Source organism: Lactuca virosa, chromosome 5, assembly GCF_052849685.1.
Source record: "Lactuca virosa cultivar CGN04683 chromosome 5, Lactuca_virosa_CGN04683_v6, whole genome shotgun sequence".
Taxonomy (NCBI): Eukaryota; Viridiplantae; Streptophyta; class Magnoliopsida; order Asterales; family Asteraceae; genus Lactuca; species Lactuca virosa.
In genome coordinates this window covers 365,306,151-365,331,770 of record NC_136430.1, presented here as the reverse complement: position 1 = coordinate 365,331,770, position 25,620 = coordinate 365,306,151, and the positions used below count along the sequence as shown (strand labels likewise).

Below are 25,620 nucleotides of genomic sequence, written 5' to 3'. Positions count from 1 at the left end.
CCTTGCTAGGTGTGTTTGGCCCGTTTTAGTGATGCTACACACATTCTCACCCTTCCTCAGACTCATATCAAGGTCATACTAAATCTCAAGCACTCATATAGACCCAAAACTTCATTACAAAATAGCGAAACGAGGCTAACTTTGATGAAAATGAAGAATGTACACGTTAGAATTCCGGATGTTTTCCCCGAGGAGTTTCCGGGTGTGCCTCCCGAGAGGCAGGTGGAGTTTCGTATCGACTTGATTCCGGAGGCAGCACCTATTGCCAAGGCACCCTATCGCCTTGCGCCACCGGAGATGCAGAAGTTATCCTCACAGCTTCAGGAGCTGTTGGGGAAGGGATTCATCTGACCGAGTAGCTCGCCGTGGGGAGCTCCGATCCTTTTTGTCAAGAAAAAGGATGGTTCACACCAGATGTGCATTGATTACCGGGAGTTGAACAAGTTAACGGTCAAGAACCGTTATCCATTGCCGAGGATCGACGACCTGTTCGATCAGCTGCAGGGTGCGTCTTGGTTTTCCAGGATAGATTTGATGTCCGGGTATCACCAGATGAGGGTGCGTGATGAGGATATCCAAAAGACGGCGTTCAGGACTCGTTATGGGCATTACGAGTTCGTGGTGATGCCTTTTGGGCTCACCAATGCACCAGCAGCGTTCATGGACCTCATGAACCGAGTATGCAGGCCGATGTTGGATCGATCGGTGATTGTGTTCATCGAAGACATTTTAGTGTATTCGAGGACCATAGAGCAGCATGAGGAGCACCTGAGGGAGATTCTTGGAGTGTTGAGATCGGAGAGGCTTTACGCCAAATTCTCCAAGTGTGATTTCTGGCTACGATAGGTCCAGTTCCTGGGACATCTCGTCAATCAGAATGGGATATTGGTCGATCCGGCCAAGATTGAGGCTGTCATGAGTTGGGGGGTGCCGAGATCCCCCACCGAGATCAGGAGTATTCTGGGGTTGGCCGACTACTATCGGAGATTTATCCGGGATTTCTCCAAGATTGTCGTTCCCCTCACCAGTCTGACCCGGAAGGGCGTTGCTTTTTCTTGGGGTCCAGAGCAGCAGACCTCGTTTGAGACCCTTCGCCAGAGGCTATGCGAAGCCCCAGTGTTAGCCCTTCCGGAGGGAATGGATGATTTTGTGGTTTACTGTGATGCGTCTATATCAGGGTTTGGTGCGGTGCTTATGTAGAGAGGGCACGTGATAGCATACGCATCGAGGCAGCTGAAGCCTCATGAGACGAGGTATCCCACCCATGATTTGGAGTTGGGGGCAGTGGTGTTCGCCCTCAAGATATGGTGCCATTATCTGTATGGGGTTCGGTGTACTGTATACACGGACCACAAGAGTTTGAAGTATCTGATGGATCAGCCCAACCTGAACATGCGTCAGAGGAGATGGTTGGATGTGGTAAAGGATTATGATTGTGAGATCCTGTAGCACCCGGGCAAGGCTAACGTGGTAGCCGATGCTCTGAGCCGCAGGGCGGAGAGTGCCCCGATTCTAGATTTATGTATGAGGATGACGGTGATGACTCCGGTGTTAGATACTATCCGAGAGGCCCAGGCAGAGGCTGTGAGACCGGAGAACCGCAAGAGGGAGCGGGTGATTGGACAGGTGTCCGAGTTTGTGACGGATAACCGAGGGCTCATGACTTTTTGTGGTCGGATTTGGGTGTCGTATACGGGCGGGGCACGTAGTACTCTGATGGAGGAGGCGCATAGATCGAAATTCTCGATCTATCCCGGGGCCAGAAAGATGTATTTGGACCTGAAGAGAGACTACTGGTGGCCCTGTATGAAGAGGGATGTTGCATGGGTAGTAGAGAGGTGCTTGACCTGTCGTCGGGTTAAGGCTGAGCACCAGCGCCCACATGACAAGTTGCAGCCACTAGAGGTTCCCCAGTGGAAGTGGGAACAGATTTCTATGGATTTTATCACCAAATTGCCGAGGACCGCGAGGGGTGTTGATGCGATTTGGGTGATTGTGGACCGGCTGACGAAGAGCGCTCACTTCCTTGCTATCAGTGATAGCTCTTCTGCGGAGAGGCTGGCAGAAATGTATGTGAGAGAGGTGGTGTCGTGGCATGGGGTGCCGATCTCGATTGTGTTAGACCGAGATGTACGTTTTACTTCCAGATTCTGGAAGAAGTTTTATGAGGAGTTGGGTACGAGATTGCATTTCAGTACTGCTTACCACCCACATACGGACGGGCAGAGTGAGCGGACGATTCAGACGCTCGAGGACATGCTTCGAGCATGTGTTATGGACTTTGGAGGAAGTTGGGATACATATCTAAACTTGGCTGAGTTTTCCTACAACAACAGCCACCATTCGAGTATTGGTATGCCTCCCTTCGAGCTCTTATACGGAAGGAGGTGTCAGACTCCCATCTGTTGGGGAGAGGTAGGGCAGCGAGTGATGGGTAGCACTGATATAGTGCTTAAGACGACTGAGCAGATTCAGCAGGTCAGACAGAGGTTACTGACAACCCAGAGCCGTCAGAAGAGTTATGCGGATAGGCAGCGATCCGAGCTCGAGTTCCAGGTTGGAGATTTCGTACTCCTGAAGGTATCTCCTTGGAAATGAGTGATCCGGTTCAGGAAGAGGGGCAAGCTGGGGCCCCGATACATTGGTCCATTCAGGGTGATCGCGAGGGTGGGTAAGGTAGCATACCGCCTGGAGCTACCCGAGGAGTTGAGTCAGATCCATGATACCTTCCATGTATCCCAATTGAGGAAGTGTATAGCCGATGAGACAACAGTTGTACCGTTAGAGGATATTCAGGTGGACGCGGGTTTGAATTACATTGAGAGGCTGATTGTGATCTTGGATCGGAAGGTCAAGGTTCTGAGGAACAAGGAGGTGCCCCTGGTTCAGGTCCAGTGGCAACATCGGAGAGGGTCCAAGCTGACTTGGGAGTCGGAGTCGGAGATGCGGGAGCAGCATCCAGAGTTGTTTGCAGAGCGAGACTTCGAGGGCGAAGTCTGATTCTAGTGGGGGAGAATTGTAACATCCGGATTTCCAGGTATCTTAAATTGAGTATTTATTTTGAGTTGAGAGGAGGGACTCGACGAGTTGACGCCTAGACTCGTCGAGTAGGATCGCGATTGATGACTCAGATTAATGAACGGACTCGACGAGTCGGTGAGGCGACTCGACGAGTCCGCGCTGTTGGCAGAAACCCTAAATTTTTGGGCATGAGCCCTATTTAAAGGCCTTTATAGCCTTCAGTGGCGGCTACCTTCCCATAAGAAAGAACCCTAGCATATTTGAGCACAGATAGAGAGAGAGAGAGGGCCATCTTGATCCTTTTGTTGTGATTTTGCTTAGGAGGAGGAGTGATCCAGCAAGAAGGACCTGAGAAGGTTGTTGTTCTGAGACTTCCAGGCAAGGAGGCTTCACTTTGAGGTAGCATTTCGGCCCTTTTCTTCTTTATTGTGTAGGCTTCTTGAATCAAGGGTTTCTTACCCTTTTCTTGAGTTGAAATAAGAGCTTGAGAGGTCCCAATGTGAAATAGACCTTAGATATGGACCTTGAGAGGTCCAGAGAGCCCCAACCATCCAGCTTTATGCAGTTCCTTTTTGAGTTTTAGAGCATGGTTGTCATTTTAGGGCTAAATCATCATATAGAGCCATATGAGTGTTGCATGAGCATAAAGTTTGGACCTTTACGTAACTTTCGAGTGTTAGGAGGCCAGATCTATAGGTTAGAGAAGCTGATCTGACCTCAGAAGGTCGTTTGAGCATTCTCATGGAAGAAACTCGCCGAGTCCATGAGCGGACTCGACGAGTCGGATCGTGTTGCACCACGGTTCGTATTCATTGGTAACCCGTCGGAGAAAGGTTGACTCGACGAGTCGAGTGAGGCCTTGGGAGGATTCAGAGGACACGCATGGACTCGCCGAGTCACCCGAGTGCACTCGACGAGTCTGGTCAAAGTTGGACCGTTGACTGAGGTTGACTTTTAGGGTTTGGTCAACATTTGGACATTCGACCATGGTAGGGGTAAAATGGTCTTTTTCCCTTCTGAGAGAATATAGGAAGGGACTAGTCTAGCCTTTGAGAGCCATATTAATTAGAGATAATTATTCGTGTGATTAGGCGGAGGCTAGATCAGGATTTCGAGTTTGAGACTTTCCGAGATTACCCGAGGTGAGTCTTCTCACTATACATTACCTAGAGTGGTAACTATGTGCAGGCCGGAGGGTCTTATGTGTTATGTGTATGATTGAGTTTATGTGCTTGTGATATATGTATGCTATGTGATATATAGACCGGACCGGAGGGTCTACGATTTAGACCGGACCAGAGGGTCCAACGATTTAGACCGGGCCGGAGGGTCTAACGAGCTAGACCGGACTGGAGGGTCCAACGAGCTATGGGACTGGAGGGTCCAACGAGCTATGGGACTGGAGGGTCCCGCTGAGACACATTGACCGGAGGGTCATACCGAGTTATAGCCTCGAGTGGCTTATGTGTTGTATGTGGTATTTTGGGAACTCACTAAGCTTTTATGCTTACCGTGTTATGTGTTATGTGTTTAAGGTACCAGTGAGGATCGCGGGAAGGCGTCGGCATGATTTGTACACACAGGCAGATGATTATGTTTTGAGATTATGGGATATGTGTTATTATGACGACATTTGATTATGAGATTCTGGGAACATTATATATGTTTATATTATGTTGAAAAATGAAAAATTGTTTTGAAAATTTACGTTGTTACACATGGCCTCCGCTCCATATGTCAAACTGAATGGTGTCTCCTGCGTGCCTGTTCGCGGGGTGGTCCTATACGACCATAGCACCGTCGGTATCTCTTCCGCCCAGTTTCCCTTGGCCTTTCCTAACCGCTTCTTGATCCCGTTCACAATGGTTCTATTGGATACTTCTGTCTGTCCGTTCGCTTGTGGGTGCGCCACTGATGTGAATCGTTGATTCATCCCCTTGCTAGCGCACCACTCCTTGAACGGGTTTTCAGCAAACTGAAGCCCATTGTCACTTATCAACGTTTTAAGTGTGCCAAACCTAGTCATGATATTTTTCCAGACAAACTTGATCATGTGCCTTCCTGTTATGCACGCCAACGGTTCTGCTTCGATCCATTTCGTAAAATAGTCCACCGCCACGACCATATATTTTAACCTTCCTGGCGCTTCTAGGAATGGTCCCACAATGTCTATTCCCCATTGATAAAATGGACAGGGGCTGGATATATTGGATAAGGGCGCCGATGGGTTCGCTTGGACCGGGGAAAACGCTTGGCACTGCCCACATACTTTTGTCAGCTCCGCTGCGTCTTGGTGTACGATGGGCCAATAGATCCCCATCCGAAGCACCTTTCCCGTCAGAGCTCGTGCAACCTCATGTGCGCCTGCTTGTCCTGCATGCGCTTCCCGCAACGCCTCTTTTCCTTTGATCTCGTCCACGCATCTTAGCCATGGTGTTGTGAACCCCTTCCGGTATAGTTCCCCCTCAATTAGAGCGTAAGAAGGTGCCTTTATGCGCACTTTTTTGGCTTCGTCATGATCATCAGGTAGAACGCCTTGCTGTAGGTAGTCTATTAATGGTGTCATCCATGTGGGCCCCGTTGTCGTGAGTGTGCTCACCTGCCGTTCCTCTATGCTTCTTTCCTTGAGCACTTCGACCAAAAACTTCTTTGATAAGTGATCAAAACATGTCGACGCTAGTTTGCTTAGAGCGTCTGCTCTCCTGTTCTCGCTCCTTGGGATCTGCTTGATAGTGAATTCCTTAAAAAATTTGGTAAGCTGTCGCACTGTCCTAACGTATCTTTCCATTCTTTTGTCTCTTGTCTCAAAGCTTCCATTAACCTGGTTGGCGGCCAGTCTTGAGTCTGTCAGCGCGGCTACGGCCTCCGCCCCCATTTGTTTGGCCAAGCGTAGGCCGACAAGTAATGCCTCGTACTCCGCCTCATTATTTGAGGTGTGGAAGTCGAAGCAGAGGGCATACGTAACCTCTTCTCCTTCCGGGCTAGTTAGGATTAGGCCAGCCCCTGAGCCCTCCCTGCTGGATGCCCCATCGGTATACAACGTCCATTTTCTATTTCCCTCTGGAATTTCTTTTACTGTCATGATTCCTTCTTTGATTACATCTCCCTCCCCCGGGACTTCGAGTAGAAAATCTGCCAGCGCATGCCCTTTGATGCTTGTCCTTGGTCGGTAGCTAATATCATGTTCGCCCAGTTCGATCGCCCATTTTGCGAGTCTTCCTGAGGTTTCGGGCTTTAGCAGGATTTGTTTAATTGGGCAATTTGTCAGGACCTCTATTTGGTGGGCCTGAAAATACCGTCTCAACCGTCTCGCAGCATAGATCAGTGCTAGCAGCAGCTTTTCTAGGGTGGGATAGTTAAGTTCAGGGCCTTGTAATGCTCTGCTCATGAAGTACACTGGCTTCTGTTCCCCTTCTCTTTCCACAACTAGTACAGAGGATATGGCTTCGGCTGAAGTCGAGAGGTATACCTGCAATATCTCACCCGGAATGGGGCTAGCTAACGTTGGTAGTTTGTGTAAAGCTTCCTTGATTCCTTGGAGTGCTACCTCTGCCGCCGTTGTCCACTGGAAGTTACTTTTCTCGATACAGCCTTTCAACGTGTTGAATAGCGGCATAGCCTTTTCCGCTGACTTTGAGATGAACCTACTGAGCGCCGTGATTTTCCCATTCAGGCCTTGCGCGTCCCTTAGGGTACTTGGAGGTGGTGTTTGCATGAACTCGTCCACCTTTGTTGGGTTGGGCTGGATGCCTTGTCTGGTAACATAGTATCCTAGGAACTGACCTTCTTCCACTCCAAACGTGCACTTGTTCGGGTTTAGCTTCATCTTTGCTTTCTCCAATGTTTTGAAAGTTTCTTCAATATCCTGCAACATCTTTTCCTCGTCCTCACTTTTAATAACCATATCGTCGACATACACTTCAATGTTCTCCCAATCTGGCTTGAGAACATGGAGTCGACCAGCCGTTGGTATGTTGCCCCCGCGTTTTTCAAACCAAAAGGCATTTTGGTGTAGCAAAATGTGTCATGGTCGGTGTAGAAAGCTATTTTCTCTTCGTCGTCCTTACTCATCAGGATCTGGTGATACCCTTTATACGCATCCATAAAACATTTTAATTTGAAACCTTGTAGTGATTCTACCTTCTGGTCAATCTTCGGGAGGGGGTAGCAGGCTTTAGGGCATGCCTTGTTAAGGTCGGAGAAGTCGATGCACATGCGCCATGATCCGTCATGGTTTCGCACCATGACAGGATTGGCTATCCAAGTTGGGAAAACTGCTTCCCTCAGAATCCTCGCCTTCGTCAGCTTGGCCACCTCCGCATTGACTGCCCTATTGCGATCTCCTCCCTGAACCCTCTTTTTCTGTTTAACTTCCTTTGTACCCGGTTTAATCATGAGTTTATGTTCAATGATTTTCCGGTCTACTCCTACCATATCTGTGGGAGTCCACACAAAAATGTGCTTGTATCGCTGGAGGAGATCGACAAGTGCCCGCCTGGTGTGCCCTGGAAGATTGCGACCGATATTGATTGTCTGATCAGGGTGTCCTTCGTTGACCACCTCTTTCTCGTATGCCGATTCACCCCGAGCTTTTTTGGTTTCTCTTGTTATCTCGGCTGGTTGCATGATCGTAAAGCACTGCAGTTGTCTTGGTGGTGTGGCCAGGATTGTGGTCGGACCTCCGCTAGTGTTGAACTTCACTATCCCGTGTATTGTGGACGGAATCGCGCCTCATTTTAGCAAGGCTGGCCTTCCCAGAATGATATTATGTTCTGCTGAATGTCGGATCACAACGAAATCGACCAGGACTGTTTTCCTTCGTTGCTTGTCATGACTAGTCAGTGTAAGGGGGAGGTGGATCATCCCTAGCGGCCATACGCTGTGCCCCGTGAATCCGACCAACCTTCCCATTGTAGGTCTCAGGCCGTCCTTCCACATGTCTGGGAGGAGACGGAAGCAATGCTCGTAGATGATGTCTGCGGAGCTACCTGTGTCGATATACACTCTGTGTATGACCACGTCTTTAATAGAAGCCTGTATTATGAGAGGGTTATCACCTGTCCAACCTTCGGGCCTGGGATCCTGCGCTGAGAATGTGAGCTCTTGTGTCATGGGCGTTAGGTTCTCCTGGTGTGCAGTTCCCTCGTGTCTGCTTCTCTTGGCTCGTATCATGAATATTTCTTTGGGCTGAGTGCCTTCTTTCGAAGCTCCTTTGGCGTTTTCTGCGTCAAACTTGGCGCGCAGGTTGCGTGCTATCTCTACGAGATCTCCCTTGAGCTTTTTCTCCTCCATTTCTTTTTTAAGGACCGAGCAATTGGTAGTGTCGTGTGTCCTGATTTTGTGGTACTCGCAGTACCGTCCTTTCGGTGCTCTCTCTTGCTGCTTGTCCGCGACCACGTATACGTCTGGACGACGACCCCGTCTGTCGTCCTTGACAAACGGCCTGAAGCGACCCAGTGATCTCTTTCCTCGTCCGAAGTGACCCTGTCCTAAGTGCCTGCTTCCCCCAGATGTTTCTGTGTAGGTTGGGTTAGAACGCTTAATGGCCATGGCGTTTAAGTATGCTTGCTTTGCTGCTTCACCTTCCTCCTGTCTTAAATATCTTTCCACTCTTTCCTTTAGCTCAGCTCTTGTCTGTGGTTTTTTGCCCATGAGTTTATGTGACAGAGGGCCGGGGAGGAGTCCCCACGTGAAAGCTCCTGCTATAAGGCCCTCGTCATGACCCGGTACGTCTAATGTGGCGTTTGTAAACCGTGTGAAGTACTCTCTTAAGCTTTCCCCTTCCTTTTGTTTACATCCGATGATGGAATGGGAGTCGCCTTTGTACTTTCGCAGTTGCATGAAGTTGGTGAGGAAAATATATTTTAGTTGGCCAAAGTTGTAAATGCTACCTGGGGGCAGCGTCTTGAACCATGTGCCTGTATTTCCATCTAGCGTCGTTGGGAAATATGTGCACTAGAAACGTTCGTCTAGCTTTAGCGACGTCATTGTCCATTCATATGTGTCGATATGACTGTCCGGATCGGTGGTGCCATTGTAAGTTTTCAAGTTGGGGAGCTTTGCTGTGTTTGGAATCTCGTAATCCAGTAGTTCCTTGGCAAACGGAGATGTGATGCTTCGTGACAACAGTCTTGATGGGGGATGGTTAGCGGGCCCTGCACATTATACTGGTGGGTCGTGTTGTACGGTTGTGCCCCTGGGTGACCTTAGAACGCTTGGTACCCTGGGTTAGGACCATAGAAGGCCTATTGTTGGAACGGAAACTGCAGCGAGTATCCCGGGTGTGTAAGTTGAGGTTGAGCCAAGGATTGCGTTGGTGTGGGCTGCTGTTGACTTGTGTGGGTGGTCACTATAGGCGCACCCCATGTGCCTGTCAAGAGGTGAGGCAACGATGGTGGTGCTACCATGGTTTGCGCGAACGGCAGGAGCATCAGGGGTGTGCTCGTCGGTATCTGGCTCTGTGGTGACACGTGGAGTGGCGGTTGGATGTTTGGTTTACTGAGAGTTGTGTCGCTGTTGGCTGGAATGTTAACGGCGTTTGCAAAGGTGTAGCGAGTGGTACCGTCCCCATAAGTGGCGTTGATTGTCGGAATGGCGTTTGGGTGATGGCCTCTATGCTCGTTGTTTGCAGCGAAAAGGGTGGTTGAGCTAGCTGCTGGGTTATCGGGGCGTTGTAGTTAGCATAGAGCTTCCTTCGCCGGTGGGTTCATCGGTGGCCGTTATGGGTGGCGGTACGTCGTCCAACGGTGTCATCGAGCGTATAGGGCTGTTCTGTATTCCCTCAACGCCGTCACCACCGTCAGACGCCATTGATTTTGATGAAACAGTGGTTTTTACTTCGTTCTTCGTCACACAAAACGGATGGCGCCAAATGATGCGACCTCGACCTCGACCTTCTTCTGGGCTCTCCGATCTAATGTTAGAAGGTATCTGCAAGGCCACACGAAAGAACAGCCGTCAGCCGTTTCCCGGGAGGAGGCTCCCGGAAGAACGCTCCGACGGTCAAGTTAGATGGGGTTCTTAGAAGATGGATTGCTCTTAGAGAAGATTGCTTACCTTTAGGGCTCCTGAGTGCGCCCTTTTATACCTAGCGATCCTGCTCGTCCGTACGAGACAGGGTCGCTTTTAGGGGACAAGGTCAGAGGTGCTGATTGGAGGATTGTGCGCCTCTTTATGTCAGAGTACTGCCATTGGCTCCAGCGGTAATGCTCTGACCCTCTGCCTTGTCGCTTGACCGTATCCTTTGTCTTGATACTGGGAGCGTCACTGGCGGACGCGAGCCTTTTGCCGGGGCGCCCTGCTCTTAGGGGCGTTGTCGAGCACTGAGCCCACTCCTTTTGGCTCGGCCGGGGTGCCAGGTATTTTGGCCAGGCGTGACTTTTCCGTGCCGACTTAGGCACGTCATCATATATATATATATATATATATATATATATATATATATAGAAATAATTTATTTATATAGAAAGGCCGACTTTAATTAATTGGTGTAATATATATATATATATATATATATATATATATATATATATATATATATATATATTACACCAATTAATTAAAGTCGGCCTTTCTATATAAATAAATTATTTCTCTAAATACTCTATTATTAATTCATTAGCAACAACACTGTTTGAATATTCAAATATATATGCCAACTTGAAAGGTCAAAAGCTCACAATTCGACATCACCATGTGTAATTCAACTTTAAGTGGAATTCAAAATACAACTCCTACTTCCGAAAGACCTTTTGCACTACAAAAAAGCCAAAAGGCAAAGGCCAAGTTCCATTAACCAATTAAACATATAAAGTTTACCCATGTTTGGCTCTTAAAGTTTTAGTAATATCTTATTCAAATTCACGACTTCGAAATTATTTGACAACCCAAGCTTACATTATTTCACCTTTTTCCATCCATATATAGCTTCTCATGGTTGCCAATATGTAGCAAATCTTTGAAGTAATATATGTTTCTTTATCTCACCTAAACAAATATACACATAGAGATGGAAAAATATAGATCCCAATCGTGTCGAGATGGTGGCATGATGGAGATTAAGAGCAACAATGAAGAGTTTCCCAGCAATATGAAGAATATGAGGAGTTACTCAACTTCAAACCAAAACATTAAGAAACATGTTTCAAATTTAAAGAAATTGAGTATTGATGATCCAGAGTTGCAAAGGAAGAAGAGGGTTGCTGCCTATAATGTTTACTCTATAGAGAGCAAGGTAAAAGGGTCTTTCAAGAAAAGTTTTGTGTGGATCAGACAGACTTACACCCAACTTGTCTATGGCTATAGATGAATCTATCGATTTCTTTGGGCATTTTCGTCATTTTGCTCCAAAATTATTGGAAAAGCAAAGAAAAGATTTGAGCGTATAATTGTATACAATATTACTTGGTTTAATTAACAAAGATTTATGATGTAATATCAATAAGTATGTATCTCTGTTGATCTTTGATGATTTTGATTTTTTTTTATCATTGTATTTGTGTGTTTGGTACATGGTAGTTGAGAGGATTCTTTAAATGACTGACAATAATTTACCAAAAAGATTTGGATCTCAATATAACAAACATGAAAACGTCTAAGTTTTGAAAATAATTATATGATGTCAATAATCATAATCAAATAATCAGTTATGAAATGAGTTAAGAGTTAAGAGTTAAGAAACCTTATATTTGAATATAGTTTGTTCTTTGCAAATGTAATAATAAGATAAGTAGTCGATAAAATTATAATTATTTAAAAATGACATTCTTAATAAAAAGGATAAGCATATATATATATATATATATATATATATATATATATATATATATATATATATATATATATATATATATATATATATATATATATATATATATATAGGGCTAGGTTATTTTGTTTATTACATTTATCGTGTGCTAGAATGCACCAATAGAAATTTAGTAAATTAAATAATTATTTAATTAAATAAATATAGATATTAAATGATTTCCATAATTATATGTATATTAAATGATATCCATAATTATAATTCTCTTTTTATGGAAACTAATTAAAGCCGTCATTAATGTTAACAATAACATTCTTTCAGAATGAATTCGCATCTAGTTTTTATATATGAATTCGTATTTTGTTTCAGTACTCACACACTTAAAATACAATAAAGTTGCATGGAATATGAAGAACGAGAATGTATTCTATTAGAATACACTCTCATTCCGCTGGAATACACTCTCTTTTTTCTATATATGAATTCATTCTGAAAGAATATTATTGTTGACATTAATGACGAATTTAAATAGCTTCTATAAAAATGAGTTATAAGTATGGATAACATTTAATATATATATAATTAATACTAAATTCCTATTGCTGCATTCTAGCATACAATAGATGTGAGAAACATTTGAATATATATATATATATATATATATATATATATATATATATATATATATATATATATATATATATTAAAGCACACATATAGTTTTAACAGTAACTTTTTTCAATTCATATTTTTGACACTTTACTTTTATTTGTTTACATTTTTGCCTTAACATTTTCCAATTCATACTTTTGCCACTTTACTTTTATTTCTCACACTTTTTTTCTTAACCTTTTCCAATTCATACTTTTGCCACTTTTAACTTTTCCTATTCATACTTTTGCCACTTTACTTTTATTTCCTTACACTTTTGCCTTAACCTTTTCCAATGCCACTTTTAACTTTTCCTATTCATACTTTTGCCACATTACTTTTATTTCCTTACACTTTTGCCTTAACCTTTTCCAATTCATATTTTTGTCACTTTAGTTTTATTTTTTCATCTGAAAAAACCTTTCCGACCCATGCGAAGTATGGGTCCTTTTCCTAGTTGTAAATGAAAGGATATCAATTCAGATTTTTATATTCAATTTTTTTGCTATCAATGTGACATGACACAAAACCGATTATTTAACTTTTGATAATCAGATAAACAAATTCAACCGTTTAAACTAATTTTATGAACACGTTTTTATGGTCGATCCTATAGCTATTCTAATAGTTATATATGTCATATACATCAAATAAACATGAAGTGTCGCAATCAACAACCAACACAAAAGTGATGATGAAAAATAAGAAAAACAACAAATGTTAGAAAAAAAAACCTATTATAGGTTGATAACTGTAAAAAAACAATTTATATATTTTGAATAAACCAACGGGGTTAATTTCATTAGAATCTAATAAGATTTTGTAAAAAAAAAAAAAAAAAAAAAACTTAAAAGATCCCTGAACTAGTTTTTATGCATTATGAGAATATAAACTAAAAATTAAAAAATGACCAGCTAGCAAGGGAAGATAACCTTATTAACAGGTTACCAAGTTCTCCACATGCTATTGTTGCCAATGTGTCGTGTATATGACATATTTCATGACCACATGTGTAGTCCATATGACATTGAACATTCAAAGGACATCACCACCGACATCCACCACCACCACACTATCATTAAATTCCAACGACTTCCATCTCCCACCACCATACTATATTTGTGTGGTATTTGTTTGATATTTGGGTTGGATTCTAGATGTGTGTTTATTTGTTGGTTCTAAGTTGTAATTGTTCTTCCCTTTCCTTGTAAATGGTTTTTATGAATAAATAAACTGTCAGAGGTTGTACCATCTTTCCCAAAAAATATGTATTTGATGAATATTTGAATTTAGCAAAAAAATATATATATATATATATATATATATATATATATATATATATATATATATATATATATATCATTAGATTTTAGAACTTGTCAATTTTATATATGTTCTTATTAGACGGGTAAAATTGTAATTTCGTTCATTCAACAGCATTAAATGGTTGATGCCTCTTAATGATTCAACATAAAAAAAAAAAAAAAAAAAAAAAAAGCAGCACAAGAGTCGAATGAGTAATAAAATAAGAAAGTTAACGGTAGGTATCCAGAAACAAAAACATATCCATCCGGGTTTTCATGAACAGTTCCCGAAGACTGGCTCTATAATCTCTATTATCTCTAGTCTTGATTATTTATTTAATTATAATTATTAGGCAGGCACTCACTCACTCTAATAAAAGACAAAGACGTAATACGGTAATAGTAAACTACACATTTGAAAAAAAAGGTGAAATTTACTTACTTACATAAAAACCAAGTTTGAAGTTTGAATGCTAAAAATGCAAACCCTCAATACCTTTGAGAGTTGAGTCAAAGTTGTTTGCATTTGCATTTCTACTGGGAGTCGAGCGTCTTTGATCGGATGAAACAACAGGGAAGCTCCTTCGACCGCTGCTACTTGCCACCCTACCAAGCACTGCATCAGTAGGCCGCCTTGAAGATCCACTCGATTGCAAAATATTACTACTTGTTAACTGTAACAAAAAAAAAAGTAAGAAATTTTTGTAAGAAAATAATGTGTTGTGTTGTGTGATTGTGTGTAGTTAGGTACCTCTCTACTGGTGGATTGATCAGTGGAAACTGGATTTTTTTGTCTAGAATTGGATAGGGTGAGGGTTCCAGAATTCAATGTATTTCTAGGCCGGGAAGAGGACCAACCCCTACTACCACCACCTTCTTCACCACCTAAAAAAATAAATATAGGTTAAACTGATAAAGTAGACTGTTTGTATTGGTAAAAAGAATAAAATATGTTGCTAGTTCCTGAAAAGACTGACCTGTGAGCCTATTTGGGTTGGCAGCCATGGGAGGGATACCAGAACTTGTTCCTGCACCCTGATTCACAAAAAGTACATTGATATTATTATGGGTAATGGTATAAGAAAATAAAATAAAAAGCATCATGTTGTTCAAGTAAACACAGCTTACAAGAGCACGGGATGGAGGATTCGAAAGCTGTGATTGCTGATACTTCAAAATAGTCCAATCAAAAATGTAATCAAACTGAAAACCTGAAAATAAATGCAACAATTTCTTTTTGCTTGTTTTTTACAATGTCCTAATAAGAAAAAGGTAGGGTAAGTTGACCTTCACGAATGAAAAGCTCACGGAAGAGTCTCTTCAAGTATGGATAATCGGGCCTGTCATCAAATCTTAAAGATCGACAATAATGGAAGTAAGATGCAAACTCTGAAGGGTATCCCTGACATAAAGACTGCAAAAAAAATTAACTTTGTGAATTTTATGGCATACAATGAAAACTAGCTTACTGTTTACCTCAATAGAAGTGGAAACTTTCTTCTCACAAATCTTTTCATATTTTTGTTTCTTGTTCCCAGCTTTCAGTCCCTGCCATGGGAGACTAACGATGTCCAAAACATGTAAATCAGATTATGCATCAAAAAATTGAAGAGGAGATTGAAATAAATAACAACATACTTTACATAATGATTTCTGTGAAGATGGTTTATTATAAGTTGAATGGTTTTAAAATTCGGTTTTAAGTCTAGTAACCAAATTAGAATTGAAGGGGAAGTAGGTTGATATTATATGAAGATAAGATGAAATTGGCAAAAGGGTGTTCTACCTTCCTCTTAAGAAGTACATGAGTACATATCCAAGTGATTCCAAATCGTCTCTTCGGCTTTGTTCTAAGCAAAACACACATTAACATGTAAGAATGATAAATTTTTGTTCATATTTTTGAATTTTTGGGCACCATAAAAAAGCTTACCAATTCCAAGGTGAGTATTCATGCTTGCATATCTAGCTGTCCCTGTCAAATTCTTGTTCTCTCTGCATTTTATAAGATATAAAATATGGATTGATTAGAGGTCACTTTTTTATGAAAAAAAGATTGCTGCTGGAAGTTTAAAAAAAAATTCACTCACCTATATGGAATGTGCCGATGAGTTGAAGAGTCTCTATATTTCTTGGCTAGCCCGAAATCAATAGCATAGACCTGTAACATGTAGGTTTATATATGTTTTATGTATAAAACTATAAAAAAACAGAAATGAAAAATGGAACAAATTAAGAAATGAAACCTGATTAGCACGCCTCCCTAAACCCATAAGGAAGTTGTCTGGCTTTATATCCCTATGCAGAAATGATTTACAGTGAATAAATTCAACTCGGTTGATCTGAAACACATGTAATCACATAAAGAAAGTGAATATATAAAAATGCAAGGATATATTCAATCTATTTGTGCGAAAATAAGTCAATTAGGAAAGAAAGGCATACCATTTGATCAGCAAGCATAAGAACAGTTTTCAAAGACATCTTCCTACTACAGAAGTTAAACAAATCTTCAAGACTCGGTCCCAATAAATCCAGCACAAGAACATTGTAGTCTGCTTCAACGCCAAACCATCTCACATTTGGGATTCCAGCTATAATTGGAAGACATAAGTGAAAGTCAAAATTGTCAGTATTTGCCTTAAAAAAAAAAGCGAAACAGCAGAATGGCACTGTTCATTACTTCCTCCCTGCAGGATCTTATATAACTTTGATTCGTATAGCAACTGAGGATGCTTTGTTTTGATATTTTCCTGAACGAGAAAAAAAGATAGTCGGGTTATTGAAAATAGAAGGACTCAAAAAAAAACCGCATAGCATAATGTGATTCGAAAGTTCACAGGTTAACCATTTACAGTTCCTAAATGTCAAAATCGACATGAAGTAGATATTATTTCAAAGTTAAAGCATCAATTATGTCGCAATTTAGTATAGATATATAATAAAACTGCTATTCTTTTACTCACAAGCTTGATAGCAACTTCTTCATTCGTCTGAATATTAGTACCTGTAAATCATTTTCCAATAATTAGCAATACAGACTTATAAAACTGAAGGGATCAACATCTTAATGACGATTAACATACGAACCATGGTAGATCTCTCCAAATGAACCGCTACCGATCTTACGCCCTAACCGATATTTATTCCCCACACGAGGCTGCTCCATCGCATAAATTAAAACCCTAATTCGCAAAACTAGTGACAAAACAGTAGAGGTCCGATTATCGCCTCATTGGAGAAACGGCGAATCGGATAAATGAGATGAAACGGAAGTGGACGTGAGTCAGCACCGACGGGCAGGAACTGTCTGTGGACTTAACCTGGAGAAAGAAATGGGTCAAAGGAATAGATCAACCGGAAGCTGGAACTTGAATTGCGTTGATTGTCATTTAGGAAAAGGATAAAGAAGAAGAAAGAAAAAGTAAGTAATACAGCTTAATTTATGCAAAATCTCAATGGAGGTTTAGGTTGAAATAATAATGGGATTTCGGGGAGAGAGATCTTCGGGCTTTGATTAACGCGAAACAGCCTTTTTGACCCAATCCCATTGCCCATTGGTGTGGATCGCTGCCCAACTCCGTGGCTAAAACAAAGAAAATATAAACGTGAACCAATAAACCATGCTAACATTTTTTTATATTTTTTACTACTTTCTAAGCCTAGATGGTGCGGATCTCGGATAGCTTGACAATTACCTAGGGGAACTCGGCAAACACCGTGCCGACCCCTTGGCTTGCCGAGCTCGGCTAGCTTTCACCGAGGAGACAGGTTGTATTGGGTTACAAAAATGTGAACGTTGGGAGGAGTATTTTACCGTTTTTTTCAAATAAAAATTCAAAAAAATCTCCTTTTTTACCTTATATAAATATCACTTTTTTTCATATTTTATCTCAATTCACAATCTTCGTATTATCACTCAAACAATTCAAGTTTTTTGAAAAAAATGGCTTCTTCTTACAGCCCAAAAACTTAAAAAATACCAAACGAAACACTCAAAATCCAAACGTCTCACCTTCTTCACCAACTTTCATTCAAAATCAACGCGATCGGCCTATTTATTCCCCACCAAATCTACGTTTTGGTGGTGTTTACTATCATTTTCAAGCCCGAAATTAACCTCAATACCAAAATCAAGCACAATACCAAAATCAACCTCAATTCATCGTTCGAGAATGTATCAATCGTGGAATTCAAAAAAGCAGCTTCTCAAAAATTTGGAGATAACATTCCAGTGAACGAATGTGAGGAAATAAATGAAGGACCGAGGAATGGAAAGAAAAAAGTAGTAATGTCAAAACGCGAGCAAGAGATCGAGTCAATGGTGTTGAAGGAGTTGGACGCTGATTCGGGTAATTCCTTGAATTCCTCTCTTTAAGTGTTATATTAAAGTGTTGTTTGGTTCGCAGAATGTTGTTGAAGGAATTTGAATTGGAATTGGAAAAGGAATATGTCAAGAATTTGAATCCAATTCCATATGTTGTTTGGTTGGCAGGAAATGGAATTGGAATTAATTCCAAAATCTGTTTGGTTCGCAGGAAATGGAATTGGAATTCATGTAAAATGATATAATTACCATTTTTGCCTGTTTTGCTTAATTTTACCTTGTTTTCTAACTTATATGTAAAAAATACATTATGAAAATTATAAAAACAGTAAACTTTCGGCGATGGTGGTGGGGGCAGTGGCGGTGGTGGCGACGACAGTGGTGGGTGGCGGTGATGGTGGCTGCAACGGTGGTGGTGGTGGCATTGATTGTGGTAGCGGAAGTGGTGGTGATGGTGGCAGTGTCTAGTGGCGACAACGACAACGGTGGTGCTGGTGGTGGCAGTGGCGGCTGGTGGCGACAGGGACGACGGTGATGGTGCTGGTGGTTGCAGTGGCGGGGGTGGTAGCGGCGATGGTGGCAATGTTGGTAGTGGTGGTGGTGGTAGTGTTATTAGTGGTGGTGGGAGATGGCATTGGTAGTGGTGGTAGGTAATGGTCGTGGTGGTGGTGGTGGCGGCAGCAACATTGGTAACGACGATAATGGTGGTGGTGGTGGCGTCGCAGGCAGTGGCGGCGGCGGAGGTGATGGTGGGTGGTGGTGGCGGCGGCGGTGGTGGTGGGTGGTGGTCATGGCGGTGGTAGTGGTGGTCGGTGGCAGTGGCGGCGGTGGCGGCAACGACGGTGGTGGTGGTGGTGGTCGGAGGGGCAGCAGCTATGATGGTGGTGGTGGCGGTGGTAACGGCGGTGGTGGTGGTGGTCAGTAATAGTGGTGGTAGTGGTGGTGGGTTTTCTAATAAGTACAATGAGTATTTTTGTAATTTGCCGCTTTCCTTGATGAGAAAGAATGTTTTCCATCCAACTTTGGAAGGAATTCACTTTCCTCCATATGGTGGAAAGTTTATTTCATTTAGGAATCCTTTTCCCTCCTCTAAGTCCAACCAAACGCATGAATTCGAGGGAATTGAAATCCTTTTCCCTAAAATTCCATTCATTTCCTGCCAACCAAATGCACCCTAAGTCTTTTTGTGCATGATTTGTTTTTGTACAGATAATGGCGAACTCCCTTGAGATGGAAATACCAACCTTCTAGTCAACCTTGTGCATCTAGTTCTTTTATCGGCTTGTGTGTGGAGTGGTATACCGCATGAAAAACCTCAGTTATGGCAGTTATGGCAACATCTGGTGAATTAGAGTAGCAACCCACCCAACTTGTCGAACAGGAAACTTGATGGTGAAGTCAAGACTCGATGCGTATAGTGTGTATTCAATGTTATGACACGTGTAACATTTCTAATGCATGGTATGCACTGCGACGTGATGAAATCAGACAACTTTTTGTGAATCAAGTTTTACAAGGAATCCCTTTAAGGGGTGGATTACCTCCCATGGAATCGGGAGCTCCAAAGAAATAAGGTTATATTCAAGGGAGTAATTTGTGTGTGCCTAAGAAGATTGTGACTCAGATAATGACGATTCTCTACGATCGGGGTAAGAAGAGACCACCATCAACCGGTATCCCTATCCAGGATTGATGATCTCTTGGTGGTAAGTTTGAAGCAATTCTCTATAACCAGACTTGGGAGCAAAGTAAGAAACTACATCGAGCTGTGAGTTTAAAAGTCGTCCCTGTATCAGTTGATCCACACGTGTTATGCATCAGAAAATTTGATTATGTTGATCGCGATCAGATGTTCTACACAATCGAAATATCAATTACAAAAAATGAACTATATACATGATCAATCAAAATAAACTATGTATGCCCAATTTCTAACACAATAATCAGGCGATCCTCAACTCAAGGCTGAAAAAACACATTCCAAATCAAAGAAATAACCATAGTCATTAAATTATGACTTAGTTTAGGACAAAAATGAGAGTGTACACAAGAATTTAAAGCAAATCACCCAAAGTAAATTAAATATAAGTGTAAATCAATTATCTGAGAAGCGATCTTGTCAGATGTTCACGAGCTGCAGCCAAAGCTTGAGTGATAGTCTGTGGAATATGAAAAAAAAAACATGTTTCTAATGTAGGTAAATGACCATTTTACCCTTTTGTTGCAAGTTAAAAAGAAATTAGAGTTGAATTTACCTGTTCTGACAAGGGAGACCCTTCATCTATGCTGTGTGTAGCTACTTTTCCAGCAATCATATTCCCATCTGTTTCAAGAATCATCCTGCCACAGTGACAATTTATTGAGAAATGAAAACTATGAACAAGAAAGCTACAAGCTGAAATTAGAATCAATTATAATGTATGTGCCTACCCTCCATCAACAATCTCATCAAGGCACAAATAGATCAAATCCAAGTTTTCAAGTGCCTCCCTTTGATCAACATTACCCCTGCATCATGAATTCAAGGAAGTTACACAGTGAAATGGAAAAAGAAAAAAAAAATGAACATTTGTGACAAGAATTAAAAAGATCTTTAGCAACCTGAGGAGAAGTGTAACTGAATCACAGAAACCCTGCAGGACTGTAGCTAGAGCTAGTTCATTTTCATCATCACCTCCAGTTACAAAGAAGTGCAAATCTTGTATAAATCTATACACCACAACATTGTTCTCAAACATTGCTATCTCAGCTGCAGATACACATATCAAGAATAAAAAAACATTATGTTCATATCTTCAGTTGCCAATTGCCATTGATACAAATTAGAAACCAAACCTTCAGTCCTAGCATTGGTCTTCTGAGTTTTAGTAAATACAAGCTTTTCAAAAGCCAATTTTGTACTATTAGCAGGCCATTCATCTGAAAAATACTTGACTGCTACCCGTTTTCCTTCCGAATCCAGAAGGAGAACGTTTTTTATGATAGGACTGGCGTCCTGTAAAAACCAGGTCAGGACAATTTTCTATGTTACCAATTTACTGCTATCTGGAAAGCTGTGGAGATGATTCGGTTTGAAATGTGGATCCGATTTTCATCCAAATTTAGTGTTACATCTGGTAAATGATGAGATTCTAAGACAATGTATTTTACATAAAAAGATCCCCTAGGGCTTATTCAAACCGATACGAGTAAAATGTTACATTGCAGCATTCGAGGCCTCCAATCATGAAATCAATACTCAGTAGAAAATTTAAGCGATCGATCAACGTAATAGCAAAACACAATTCGATGCTTAATCACTACATGATATCATGCATATATATTATATGCATCGCAAACATTTATTTACGTGAGAAAAACAAGTAATGATCTGATTACAATAAAAATTACAGAGCTAACATCAAAATATAATGATTCGAAATGACTGTAAGACATTAACAACTCATTGTTAGAGATAGAAGAACATGGACGCATGAATCATTAATAGAAATCGCGTATAATCTAGAGAGATGGAAAGCGGACATACTCGACGAGCAGAATGCCCCATTGATTGAGAGAAATCGGTTAACTGAGTAGTGGATTGCAGAAACCAAAAGGCATTTCCTTCCTTCCGTTAGGAGGGTATGGTTTGCTTTTATAGTCGAAAGTCGAAACCAGAGGCCTTCATAAGGTTAAAACCGGGTCGGAATCAGTGGATCCAGAACAAATGGTAACTGGGCCTATAAAAGATAAAAAAAATAAATAGAAAATTTGTATATATAAAAAAGTGTTTGTAAAATCACAAAAGAAGCATTTTGAAGCCTTTCTTTATTAGAGGTATTTAATTTGGGTTTTCATATATATGTAAACCTTGATTTAAGATCACCCATACATTAGTGATAAAGCTGGATTTTTCTGGAATGTCATTGCTCCTCCGTGGGTTTTTTTTTATTTTTATTTATTTTTTTTTTCACAAAAAATAGATAATAGGCAATTTTGTTAGATTTTAGGAAAGATTAAGAGAAAGAAACAAAGTCTCAATTTTTGAAAGGGTGCCACCCAAAGTCAAAACTAGCTATAAATACATATGAAACAAATCTTATTTTATCTAATGTATATAAGATGGAATCTACAATCAAGTGGGTCCATGCACCCCACATTTAACACTCTACATCCGCCACTGATCCGAATTCATATACCAATAGAAAACAGTACAAAATCAGAGTTACCTAGGGGTGAGCATCGAAACCGGGTACCCACTTTTAGAACCGGAACCGCCTCGGAACTGCCGGTTCCGGAACCAGAACCGCCTTAGGCGGTTCCGGTTCCGGTTCCCGAAGTTATAGAACCTCCTTAAGCGGTTCCGGTTCTGGTTCTCAATTTTTTGGAACCGCTGCCCGTTGGGTACCCGCTGGAACCAATATATATATATATATATATATATATATATATATATATATATATATATATATATATATATATATATATATATATATATATTATTTCGATATTGAAACATGTTGGTAATCATTTTCCTTTGCTTTTTAAGTGAATAACAAGCAATGTACGTTTGATTGGATACGAAGTTTGCAAATATTGTTTATAAGCAGATAATTAGGAATAAGATATATAATCTGCTATATAATAAGATAATTAGAAATAAAATATATAATCTGTTATACAAAAGATAAAAAGATATATATAATAGGTATATTTATTGTTATATTCTTTTGTAGGTGAGTAAGTGGTAAACTTCTTTTGACCATCCCACATTGCTTGATATACAAAATGTTTATGAGTTCTCTTATCTACAAAGATGGTGTACGTCCCACATCGTCCGGTGGTAAGAAAAATGTTAGCTTCCTTAATAATAAGAGGAAGCTCCCTCATATCTTACAAGTTTCACAAATAGCCCAATGTCAAGTGTGCTGCTTTGAAAATGCTTGATCTCGAGTTTAATGTGTTTAATCAAAAACCCAGTTTATAAAAAAAATTGAACTAAATCTGTTAAACAATAAATTAGATGGTTTATTGCTTGAACTGGTTTGATATTATTGATTATTGATTTTAAATAGTTACACCCAAGACCGGTTCCAAAATTCAAAGAACCTGTGTAACCGGTTCCGGTTCCGGTTCCAACATTTTAAGAACCGCCGGTTCAGGTTCCGGTTCAATACAATTAGGACGGGTACCCGTTTTTGCTCACCCCTAGAGTTACCCCAACCGGTTTTAGTATGGGTTAATGGGTTTGTAACTTTGTTTCTAAACTGGACCTTCTTTTTATATATTTATCTCCAAACATATATATATATATATATATATATATATATATATATATATATATATATATATATATATATATATATATATATATATTATTTTGAAAAGGGGACAATATATTAAAAACCATGCATAGCAAGAAGCTAAGACGGTAGAAGAAAACAGAACAGCATAGTCAATTACAAAAAAGGAAGTGATTTCACTCGACCCAACTACAAATGTTTCTTTTGCTCCAGCATTTAAGCCACATAAACACTATTGCTTTCATATTTTCCACCACTGTCCTTTGAGCAAAGAACACCTCTAGAAATAGACATTCGTTTCTAGTTTTCCATAACGCCCAAATCATTCTGTAATAGATAACTATAAAATGTTCTCTTTTTTTGGGACAACGACCCCATGTTTCTGCTAGTTGTAAGACTAAACGGTGTGGGCAACGCCCACAACCGTTTTTGTGAGATGGCATGCGCCTCAACGGCGTTATCACGCGAAACACCCCCCGCTTTCGTTTTTAGCCGCTACGTGGTGTTTCGTTTTCGTTGCAACGAACGATAACACATCTTTTTTTTCTTTCTGATTTCTTCATTTTACCATTGATTAACGGTAATATTGTTTAAAAAAAAACAAAACTTTACCTATAAAATCACAAATTTTCTCTACATTCCATATAAAAATCACCATTTTTCTCTCTATTCACCACTTTTCTTTCTCTTTTTCATATATTTTCAAAAGATTCCACAAAAAAAATGAATCCGTTCGATGACAGTGACGACGATGATATGTTTGTCACTATGATGTACGAGTATTGCACGAACGTGCTAATACAACCAGATCCAGCTCCTTTATTAACCAGACGCGCGACGTTAAACAGAGATCGCGAAGAAGGGTACAGACGTTTAGTTCATGATTATTTTGCGGATGATTGTGTCTACCAGCCACGCGGTTTCAAAAGAAGGTTTCGTTTGCGGAAAAATGTATTTGTTCGGATAGCCAACGCGTTGGAAAGCAGATATTGTTTTTTTCTAATATAGCTTTTACATTATTTTAATACATTGCTTCTTTCAAATATAGCTTTTATATATTAAATATACGTTTAGGTATGAATTTTTTCAAATGAGATATGACGCTAGAGGTAAACGAGGATTCACAGGGTTGCAAAAATGTGTTGCTGTAATTAAGTTTATGGCAATGGGAGAGTCGTCTGATTCGATTGACGACTATATGATAATGTTTGAGAGAATTGCAAGAGAAAGTTTGTATAGATTGGCGAGGGGTGTTGTTGAAACCTTCGGTGACGTTTATTTGCGCAAACCTTCGTTGAATGATATACAACAACTATATGTGGAGCACGAAGAAAGACATGGTTTTTCGGGTATGCTAGGAAGCATTGATTGCACACACTAGAACTGAAGAAATTTTCCTGTGGTGTGCAAATGCCAGTACGCAAGTGGTCAGCATGGAACACCTTAGTTGGTATTGGAGGCTGTTGCGTCCCAATATATATGGATTTGACATGCTTTTTTCGGGGTTGTGGGTTCGAATAACGACGTGAACGTTCTTGATCAGTCTCCAATTTTCGACGATATTTTGTCAGGGAAGGCACCAGATGCTCATTTCACAGTGAATGGAAATGAGTACAAGTTTTGGTATTACCTTATGGATGGAATATATCCAGCATACTCCAGATTCGTGAAGGCGTTTCGACACCCAATGACACCAAGAGAATTTTTTTTCAAGAGAAAACAAGGAGCACGTAAGGATGTGGAACGTGCTGTTGGAGTTCTGAAGTCGAAATGACACATAGTTGATCATGCAGCACGACCATATCAGTTAGACGTTCTACAAGATATTATGTATGCATGTATCACAATGCATAACATGGTTGTTGAAGATAAAGGACGAAACATTGCGGAGTATTCGACTTCGGAGCCCAGACACATGCAATTTCAACCCGGGACAACGGAATATTTACATAGGGTTGTAGATATTCAAGACGTACGAAAACACAGACAACTTCGAGAGGATTTGGCTTATTTTATATATGATGGAAATGAAAACGAATAAATTAGGGGCAAAATGTAATTTTTTTTAAATGTTATGTTTTCGTAATATTTTTTAAATGTTTAATTAAAAAATAGGTTTTATTTAAATAACATGTTTTAATTAATTAATTAATTTTGTTTAAAAAATAAAAATTAAATCGAAAAAAAATAAAAAAAGAAATAATGACATGAAAAGTTAAAGATGTTATAACTAGTTGCCCATTTCCTCCATTTGGTGTTATAACACCA

The 25,620-nt window shown here is 40.6% G+C and overlaps 4 protein-coding genes across 5 annotated transcripts; 1 reads left to right on the top strand and 3 right to left on the bottom strand.

The window, feature by feature from the left end:
• Window positions 1-7,752: 7,752 nt before the first annotated feature.
• Window positions 7,753-8,862, bottom strand: LOC145113564 (uncharacterized). The gene has a single exon (XM_079049633.1). The coding sequence runs from the start codon at window positions 8,860-8,862 to the stop codon at window positions 7,753-7,755; it is 1,110 nt and encodes a 369-aa protein (XP_078905759.1).
• Window positions 8,863-13,944: 5,082 nt separating this feature from the next.
• LOC145116969 (casein kinase 1-like protein 2) lies at window positions 13,945-17,212 on the bottom strand. Of its 2 annotated transcripts, none has more exons than XM_079053267.1 (14): window positions 16,834-17,212; window positions 16,710-16,750; window positions 16,427-16,496; window positions 16,189-16,337; window positions 15,990-16,085; window positions 15,834-15,904; window positions 15,677-15,738; window positions 15,530-15,593; window positions 15,220-15,304; window positions 15,031-15,157; window positions 14,872-14,954; window positions 14,721-14,778; window positions 14,495-14,619; window positions 13,945-14,417 (listed from the first exon to the last, which is right to left on the bottom strand). In XM_079053267.1, the coding sequence occupies exons 1-14, from the start codon at window positions 16,910-16,912 to the stop codon at window positions 14,217-14,219; spliced, it is 1,311 nt and encodes a 436-aa protein (XP_078909393.1). In that variant the 5' UTR covers window positions 16,913-17,212; the 3' UTR covers window positions 13,945-14,216. The 2 variants fall into 2 exon arrangements, with proteins under 2 accessions (XP_078909393.1, XP_078909392.1); XM_079053266.1 differs by having other exon boundaries at window positions 14,495-14,628; window positions 16,834-17,208.
• A 2,836-nt stretch (window positions 17,213-20,048) lies between these two features.
• On the bottom strand, window positions 20,049-21,727 carry LOC145115689 (coatomer subunit zeta-1-like). The gene is made up of 6 exons (XM_079052042.1): window positions 21,597-21,727; window positions 20,906-21,065; window positions 20,672-20,819; window positions 20,501-20,578; window positions 20,326-20,410; window positions 20,049-20,229 (listed from the first exon to the last, which is right to left on the bottom strand). Exons 1-6 carry the CDS (start codon window positions 21,615-21,617, stop codon window positions 20,170-20,172), a joined length of 552 nt encoding a protein of 183 aa, XP_078908168.1. The 5' UTR covers window positions 21,618-21,727; the 3' UTR covers window positions 20,049-20,169.
• A 2,348-nt stretch (window positions 21,728-24,075) lies between these two features.
• On the top strand, window positions 24,076-25,126 carry LOC145113563 (uncharacterized). Its single transcript, XM_079049632.1, has 3 exons — window positions 24,076-24,284; window positions 24,427-24,701; window positions 24,924-25,126. Exons 1-3 carry the CDS (start codon window positions 24,076-24,078, stop codon window positions 25,124-25,126), a joined length of 687 nt encoding a protein of 228 aa, XP_078905758.1.
• Window positions 25,127-25,620: the final 494 nt, after the last annotated feature.

Coding starts and splice junctions, on each gene's coding strand:
- LOC145113564 (XM_079049633.1), bottom strand. CDS start 8,862: ATGCAACTGCGAAAGTACAAAGGCGACTCCCATTCCATCATCGGATGT.
- LOC145116969 (XM_079053266.1), bottom strand. CDS start 16,912: ATGGAGCAGCCTCGTGTGGGGAATAAATATCGGTTAGGGCGTAAGATC. Junction 15,305..15,529: donor ATGTACTTCTTAAGAGGAAG/GTAGAACACCCT, acceptor GGACATCGTTAG/TCTCCCATGGCAGGGACTGA. Junction 14,779..14,871: donor ATCCTCCATCCCGTGCTCTT/GTAAGCTGTGTT, acceptor TTTGTGAATCAG/GGTGCAGGAACAAGTTCTGG.
- LOC145115689 (XM_079052042.1), bottom strand. CDS start 21,617: ATGGGGCATTCTGCTCGTCGA. Junction 21,066..21,596: donor TGGGGCATTCTGCTCGTCGA/GTATGTCCGCTT, acceptor TGGTTTTTACAG/GACGCCAGTCCTATCATAAA. Junction 20,579..20,671: donor TCAGTTACACTTCTCCTCAG/GTTGCTAAAGAT, acceptor TTCATGATGCAG/GGGTAATGTTGATCAAAGGG.
- LOC145113563 (XM_079049632.1), top strand. CDS start 24,076: ATGAATCCGTTCGATGACAGTGACGACGATGATATGTTTGTCACTATG. Junction 24,285..24,426: donor CCACGCGGTTTCAAAAGAAG/GTTTCGTTTGCG, acceptor ATATACGTTTAG/GTATGAATTTTTTCAAATGA. Junction 24,702..24,923: donor AGAAAGACATGGTTTTTCGG/GTATGCTAGGAA, acceptor ATATTTTGTCAG/GGAAGGCACCAGATGCTCAT.